The sequence below is a fragment of the Camelus bactrianus genome, chromosome 34 (genome assembly GCF_048773025.1).
Source record: "Camelus bactrianus isolate YW-2024 breed Bactrian camel chromosome 34, ASM4877302v1, whole genome shotgun sequence".
Classification (NCBI taxonomy): Eukaryota; Metazoa; Chordata; class Mammalia; order Artiodactyla; family Camelidae; genus Camelus; species Camelus bactrianus.
In genome coordinates, this window is record NC_133572.1 from 20361109 (window position 1) to 20369658 (window position 8550).

The following is an 8550-nucleotide window of genomic DNA, read 5'->3' on the forward strand; positions in this document are numbered from 1 at the left end:
GACAGGTGTTTATTCCGTGATCACCTATTTGTATTATTTTCCTCTACTGAGAAAAACCTAGGGTGATGGATCCAACTAGTGGCAGAGGACCTGGACTTACTGGGGTGGGGGTTAGGGACTGGCCTGAGGCCATTACTGCTGGACTTCCCGGGCATGTGGATTCAGTCCTGGTGTAGTCAGTGTTGCACAGGGATACTTTGCTTTATTGTGCTTCAGAAATATTGTGTTTTTTACAAATTGAAGGTTTGTGACACTGCTGTCAAGCAAGTCTTTTGGCACTTTTTTCCCCAAAGCATTTGCTCGCTTTGTGTCTCTGTGTCACATTTTGGTAATTCTTGGGGTATGTCACACTTTTGCATTATTATTATATTTGTTACGGTGATTTCTGAACAGTGATCTTTGATGTTACTATTATCATTGTTTTGGGGCACTGCGAACAAAACCCATGTAACTTAATCAATAAATGTGTGTGTTCTGGATGCTCCACCTACTGGCCATTTGGGCCTCCCTGTGCCCTAACACAGTATTGAAATTAGGCTACTTGATAATCCTGCAATGGCCTCTAAGTGTTCTGTGTGAAAGGAGGAGTCTCACGTCTCCTTTTAAATCAAAAACTAGACATGACTGAGCTTAGTGAGGAAGGCATGTCAAAAGCCAAGATAGGTTGAAAGCTAGGCCCTTGTGCCAAACAGTTAGCCAGGTTGTGAATGCAAAGGGAAGGTTCTTGAAGGAAATTATAAGTGCTGCTCCAGTGAACATGTGAATGATAAGAAAGCAAAGCAGCTTTATTGCTGACATGGAGTAACTTGTAGTGGTCTCTGTAGAAGGTCACACTGGCTGCAGCATTCCCCAAGTCAGAGCCTAACCAGAGCAGGACCCTAGCTCTCCTCAGTCCCATGGAAGGCTGGGAGAGGTGAGGAAGCTGCAGAGGAAAAGTTGGGAGGTAGCATAGGTTGGTTCATGAGGTTTAAGGAAAGAAGCCGTCTCCATAACATAAAAGTACAGAGTGAGGTAGCAACGCTGATGTAGAAGCTGCAGGAAGTTATCCAGAACATCTAGCTCAGATAATTAATGAAGGTGGCTACACAAAACAACAGATTTTCAATGAAGATAAACAGCCTTCTATTGGAAGAAGAAGCCATCTAGAACTTTCATAGCTGGAGAGGAGAAGTCAATGTCTGGCTTCAAAGGACAGGTGACTCTCTTGTTGGAGGCTAATGCAGCTGGTGACTTTAAGTTCAAGCTGGTGCTCATTTACCATTTCAGAAATCCTAGGGCCCTTTAGAATAATGCTAAATCTACCCTGCCTGTGCTCTGGAAATGGAACAGCAAAGCTTGGATGACAGCACATCTGTTTACAGCCTGGCTCAGTGAATATTTTCAGCCCTGCTCAGAAAAAAAGATTCCTTTCAAAATATCACTGCTTATTGACAGTGTACCTGGTCAGTCCAGAGCTCTGATGGAGATGTACAACCAGATTAATATTGTTTTAATTCTGCAGCCCATGGGTCATAGAGTCATTTCAACTTTCAAATCTTATTACTTAAGAAATACATTTCATAAGGCTGCAGGTGCCATAGATTATGATTCCTCTGATGGATCTGGGTAGAATCAATTGAAAACTTTCTGGAAAAGATTCACCATTCTAAATGCCATTAAGAACATTTGTAATTCATGAGAAGAGTCAAAATATCAACTCAACGGAAGTTGGAAAGAATTTGATTTCAGTCCTCTTGGGTGACTTTGAAGGGTTCAAGAGTTCAGTGGAGAAGTAAGTGTAGATGTGGTGGAAGTAACAAGAGGGCTAGAGTTAGCAGTGGAGCCTGGAGATGTGACTGACTGTTGCCATCTCATGATGAAACTTGAATGGGTGAGGATGTGCTTCCTGTGGATGAGTGAAGAAAGCAGTTTCTTGAGAGACGGAATCTATTCCCAGTGAATATGCTGTGAAGATTGTTGAAATGACACCGAATTAGATCAACCGAATTGATAAAGCAGCGGCAGGGTTTGAGAAGACTGACTCCAAGTTTGAAAGAAGTTCCACTGTGGGTAAAATGCTATCAAACAGCACGCAGAGAAATCATTCATGAAACGAAGAGTCGATTGAAGCCAGCAAACTTTATTGTCTTATTTTTAAGACATTGTTACAGCCACTCCACCCTAACCCTGATTGATCAGCAACCATCAATCAGCAAAATCATTATGACTTGCTGAAGGCTCCGATGATGGTTAGCATTTTTAGCAATAAGATATTTTTAAATTAAGGCATGTACTTTTTTTATTTTTAGACATAATGCTTTTGCACGCTTAATAGACTACAGTGTAGTGTAGACATAACTTTTATATGCACTGGAAAATCAAAAAATTCTTGTAACTGGCTTTATTGCAGTGTTCACTTTATTGCAGTGGCCTGGACTAAACCTGCAATATATTCCAAGTATGTCTGAAAATTCTTTTCTACGTACATTTGCTGGAAAGTTGATTGAAAAAGGATTTAAACATGATATATTTAATTTTATGAATGTGAGATTCAGGAGCTTTAGACAGGAGCTCATGAATCTGTATTTTTTAAAAGTCTATCAGATAATTCTGATAATCGGCTTGGTGTCCAAATACCGTCCTGCTGGCTGCATCAGAGTTCCTTGGAGTGCTGATTCAAAATTCCAAGCCGCACCTTAGATGGAATGAGTCAGAATGTCCAGGGGCAGGGTTAGCTGTGCTTTTAACAGGTGCCCCCGATGATTCTAATAAAGCAGGCAGCTGTTCAACTACTGAGCACCCCCAGACGTGGGTAAGCCCCACCTTTGGTCCTGAGCCCAGACAGCCAGCATATATAGGTGTGAGGCAAAGAAGGACACACGTTGTCCTTCAACTGACACATCACATGGGCCCCCTGTCCTTCTTGGCAAGCTTTTTGTCCATTTCTGGTTGATTTCTTGTTGTGTTTTTTTACATCTGTCATACTTTTCTACTTTGCTCTTCTTTCTCAACCACCCCCTTCCAGTAAATTAAAATGGACTTTATTTTATGCTGATAGACAATTTATATCCGACTAGAATATTTGATGTGAATGCAAGTGACCTTTTACTTCAGACTTGGTCTCTAGGGTCCTTCGTTGCTGCCCTCTCTTTTCTAATCTGGATGAATCCAGTCCGCACTTTATGGGTTTCTTGTCCTGCACCCCCACTTCCCTCCAAATGAGGTCTTTCTGGACTTTACACTTTGATATTCTCTGGGGCTTCCTTCCTTAAACTGCTGCGTACACTTTCCTTGCTGCCTCCACTCCTCCATCCCCTCACCCCGTCCTTCTCCCTGCTTCCTTTTCCTCCTCTAGGCTGCCATCTGTTCCCAACTAGGGGTTGGTGCTCTAAGTCAGCAGTGAATTCCCACGTATCATCCAGCAGTCTGTTTGTGGCTCTTATTAATTTCTGGATGGCGTTTGCTTTTTTTTAAAAGCTCTTTTCTTGGTCCTACTTCGCTGGGCCTTCAAGTTGGCTCCTCTGGCCAGCTTGTCTCTCTCCCTGTTTTTCTCCAACAGCCCCATTTTCTCTTCCCCGTTATCTCCTGCCACCTGTGTTCTTTGCTGATGTCATCTGCCCACCCCCTGGGTTTCTTAGCTTAATCTTTGCTGCTTTTCAGGGCCTGCTGAATAAATGCAGATGTCCTAAGGGCGTCACAGTGCAACTTTCTCTGCTGAGGTGGAGCCCCTCCTCCTGGCTTTTCTCAGGGGTATTATTGCCTTGCTTCTGTTAGGCTTCAGAGTTTATCTGAAACCTGCCCTTCTCTGTTATGTACTTGCCACCTGGTCAGCCACCAGCTGTTCCTGAGTCTCCTTCATTCCGTGATGCTGGCCTTCGTCTTATTTCAGGCCACTCCTCTCACCAGCTACCCACTTTACATATCCCCCCACCCCCGCCCCCCCATTAATTTTCTTAAGTCTGGATATTGGTCCTATCCTTCCTGTGGTCAGAAGCTCTCTGTGGCTCCCAACTGCCTGTCACTGATGTTTATAATGTAGCATTCTATATCCCAAACTGAGCGCTTTGGAGACTGTTGGTTAAACCTTCACCAGTATTAAAGCTGGGCTAGTCATGTGTCAGGCACACTTTAGGAGTTATGTGTGTGTGTGTTTTCAGGAATAAACCTGGCATTGTTTGGATAGCACTGTCTAGAATTAGTCATCCGTCCTTGGAGTGCAGCCGACAGCGTGGACAGCCAGCGCCAGCAAGTTCCCCGGAAGCCCATAGTCAGGTTTGCTGTGTTGCCGCTCAGGATTAGAGTGAACACAGGCGCACCTGCTCAGCCCTGAGCGCACACACACCTGTTCACTGGACTCAAAACTGTCAACCTCAGCTGGAGCGTCTGTAGAAGCTGCGGAGCTGCCTCTGTCCTGGGGCCTCCGTCTTGGGGCCTCCACACCGAGCGCAGCAGCCTTGCTGCAGACACCTGTCTGACCTGCTCTGCAAGGCTGGGCTGTTCCCTGGGGCCTCTGGCAGGACTTTGTGTTAGGCCGCATGTTTAATAGCAGCCTTAGAAGTACAATGACTTTATCCTAAGGTTATTTCTATTTTAAAAATATATGCTAGTGAGTGCATTTAGGAGGTGAAAAGTCAGTATGTAGAATGAAATAAATTATAAGACACCCCAACTGAAGAATACTGAGGGGGTCATTGCTTATAGGTTCAAGTGCAGTGTAGTATAACGTATGGGAAGTGATAAAATGATAGCCAAATTCATTTAAAAATAATTACTAAAAACCCTTTGTAGAAGAAATAAGCTTTTAAATAAAGTCATCTTTATTTTCTCTGCAGAAAGTTGGCTAGCATAACATTTTTTTCCCCTAAAACATGCTACCTTAATGCTGTTGTATTGATGATGTGACAATATTGATGTGTGGTGTTGGGGATCCAAAGATGAATGAGACAAATGCTTTGACCTTAAGTAATCTCCATCCTAGAAGGGCAGTATGATATATAATAAACAGCAGGCTGTAAGGCCATGTTGGATGTAAGAGCAGTGCTCAGAGTGCTGGTAATTCAGAGGAAGGCACATTTTTGTCTGTGCTGCATCCACACTTGTTTGGGGGAAGGCTGCACATTCGGCTCGTGCCTCAGAGTCACCCGTGAGCCTGTGTGCGGGCTTCGTGCATCTGACTGCAGTGCCTTCCTGCTGACACAAGCTGGAAATCCATAGCAGGCTGGAAAAACAAACTGACCCACAGGTTCCTTTCAGAGCTATCAGCCAACTAATTCCATCAGTATCTCTGTGTTCTCTTTTCAGATCCCTGTATCCTTCATGATAAATTTTGCATTTTTAAGATTCCACCAAAGTTGGGATCTTTCAGCCCTGCAGCAAGCATTTCAGTGTTTCCCATGGACCAGGCGGTTATGCTGGGGCCTAGAAATCAAGGTGAGAAGAATGCACTGTGATGGTTTAGACACGGGCTCTGGAGTTTTCCTAGTGGGGACTGGCTGGGTTTTAATCCTTTTGTGACTGGGGACTCTTTGCCTCAATTTCTTCATCTATAAAATTGGAGTATTAGTATTACCTACATTGTGAAGCTGTTGGAAGAATAAAAATTAACGTTCTTAAAGGGCTTAGAACAGTGCTTGGGAAATGCTCAAATAATAACTTTTTTAGTATTTTTGTTGAGATTAACACAAACACTCACCTCATGGTTTGGGTTTGCTTTTGCACCTTATGTGTGTCTCTGATCTAGTGCTGTCTCCTTGCATCGTGGTTGGTTGTTTACAGTCGCACCTACTGAGTGCAAGTTACTGCCCAAGGTGCAAGCTGGTCCAGGCACATGTCTTCCCATCCTTTTATCCACTTCCTGTTAGCCCTTTCCTCTCCTTACTTCCTGCCAACACTGCCGTTCACTGCTCGCCTCTCACAGTCTTCCCTCTTGTGCTGTCTTGAGCCCCACTTTTATGTCAGACCTCCCTAAAGCCTGAATTGTGCATGACAGAACCATCGTCTGCTTTGGTTTCCTGACTGAAGCCTGGCTTTCTCCTCTTAACACTGATTCTTGGTGAGTCATGTGGAAATTGATCTTCCATGATCCACATGGCTGCCGGTCAGGACCTGAGATCAGCCCTCCCTTAGCTTCTCCTGACTCTTTGTCTTCTACCCTGCTAGGGAAAAAAACAACAAACAAACAAACAAACCCTCCTGCATTCACTCTTGCCAGCCATCTCAATTTCTTCACTAAACTTCTCCTTCTTTTTCCTGTGCCTGCCATACCAGTCCCTAACTTGAGTCACCCACTGCCATTGCCCTCAAGAGCCCCTCCCTCCAGAGTCCAGTCAAGGGCTCAGTAAGTCTTGAGTTAACACAGGAACCCCAAACTAGCTTGACATATTCAGCATCAGAGTTTTCTGACAATGCTGTCAAAATATGGAACTGGCTTCCTCTGATCATTGCGAGTTCCTTACTAATGAGGATCTCAGGGAGAGGCAGGAAGCCTTGTGTCTGTAGAGGAGACAGAATGTCAGATGTAACCCTTTCTGACCAGTAATCACTGCTTGCACACTAAGTATTCTAACATCAGTGGTTCTCAGCTGTCCTGTGTCTGCACCATTCATGTGCTCCTAGCGGCAATATATATATGCAGTACTTTGTGCAGGGATGTATTTATTACTAGGAAAGGTGTGGGAATACTTTGTTCTCTTTGAGATTTCACGGACTAGGTGTTCCTACAGTTCTGATTATTCCTGGCATCCTTTCTGATGCTGTGGTAAGCCTCGTCTTATACCGGAGTTGGCAGGCCCTGGCTCTTCTCCACCGAAAGGCCTCGGAATGCTTCGTTCCAGCATCAGGAATTTCATCATCTTGCAGCTTTATCACTTCCCATTCCTGGTGTCCTCTCCTTGCACAGGCTTTTTAATTGTTTTTTCCTTTTGCTGGTTATTTCTCACCTTTAGGACTTGGCTTTTAAGGTCAAAACTTCTAACAGGGCTCCTTTCTTCCACCCATCTCTAAAGGGCTTACTTTTAAAAAGCAATCTGAGAATCAGAAGCCAGGTATGATCAGAAGCAAGATTTTAGTTCCCAGCTATTAGAGAAGAAGATGAGGCTGGGGGACATCTGAAACTTGAAAGATCACTGTATTGTTTTCCATCTCTTAATATATTTCATCAAATCTAAAATATTTCATCAAGACTTACGAATATAGGTATATATATGCATGACCAGGACATTATGCTCGTACACCAGAAATTGGCACATTGTAACTGACTATATACTTCAATAAAAAAAGAAAGAAGATATTTCATCAAATCTTTTTTATGTTCTAACATCTCTGAAGTTGGGATAATTTTTTCAATTGGTGGTGATTAAAAATTTGTGAGACACTGAAATGTAGATTGGCCTAAATTTTAAAATATAACTGTACAAAAGTTCCTGCCTCTGAATAGTAGCAAAGAGTATGAATATTCCTGGGTATATAACTGAAACATTGACTGACGTCCCCGCCCCCTCCCCTAAAGCCAAAGCATGCTATATGTGGTTATACCTTCTATACCTCTGGGTCCTTCTTCAGCCTTCTTAATTGTAATTAACAGCCATAAGAGTCACAACAATAGTAACTGTTGTTTATTGAGCACTTACTGTTTTGATCAGCCACTGTCCTAAGCGCTTTACATGCATAAACTCACTTAATCATAACAAGTAGGACCTGTAACCTCCATTGTACAGAAGAGGAATCAGAAGCTCAGACAGATTAAATAATTTGTCCAAGTTTACCTGGCGGAGGAGCCAGGATTTAAACCTAGGCTCTTAACTCCTGTGCTTTCCTGCCTCCCGTAAATTCCTTGTTGCTTGTTTTTAACATCTCTGAACGTAAAGATGCTAACAGTCGATCTTTAGAAATGGAGAAGACACTTTCCCTTACGTTTTTATCCAGTTCATCCAGAGTATTAAAAACAAGAGCAACTCTCTGGTCTGCCGCTAGTGAGGAAGGAAGAAAGGAGACATTTTCAAGGGAAAGGAGAAGCATATTCCTAGAAAAGATTCTGGAGGTGGAAACAAGCAGCAGCTTTCTGTTCTTTGCTGTGCAACCGGACCTTTTGCAAATACTCACCTAATTCAGGCCTGTGCTGCTTTCTTTCTAGAAACGTACGTGACTACATTATATCATATCTCATTAGCAGGGTGATGGTTACATACTAAACTTTGAAATTATATGAATAGTATTAATTTTCAAGGACCTGTTAAATTTGATCTGTTCTACAAAAACAGGCAAAACTGCATTTCTCTTTTGCCCCATTTAAAAAAACTCTAATGGATGGCTGCATAGTAGAATGTGTCTGTGTATACACACACATAAATGTATATATGTATTTATAATATTAATATAGTAGTACCATGATCCTGTTGGTATATGTTGGCAAACCACTTTAATTTTTCTAATTAAGAGAGTTACGCATGGCTTTTTTCACTCTTTCAACATCTCAGCGTGGTAGGAAGTTGGGTGAGAGCAGTGACACTCAGAGGCTGTCCCCTATGAGGGAACTAGGGAACTGACGAGGGTGCTAATGAGAGCCCTTTGCAG

The 8550-nt window shown here is 43.0% G+C and overlaps 1 protein-coding gene and 1 pseudogene across 3 annotated transcripts in view; both read left to right on the forward strand.

The window, feature by feature from the left end:
- Positions 1-8550, forward strand: part of FGD4 (FYVE, RhoGEF and PH domain containing 4) — a 169141-nt gene that overhangs the window by 5251 nt on the left and 155340 nt on the right. For 2 of the 3 annotated variants that reach the window (XM_045516049.2, XM_010954105.3), the window contains exon 2: positions 5281-5409. The exons of the other annotated variant lie outside the window; for it this stretch is intronic. In XM_045516049.2, the coding sequence (XP_045372005.2) occupies positions 5281-5409 (129 nt within the window). The remainder of the gene's footprint in view (positions 1-5280; positions 5410-8550) is intronic. 3 annotated transcript variants of the gene reach the window in all.
- Positions 5284-8550, forward strand: part of LOC141575887 (pancreatic progenitor cell differentiation and proliferation factor pseudogene) — a 36339-nt pseudogene continuing 33072 nt past the window's right edge.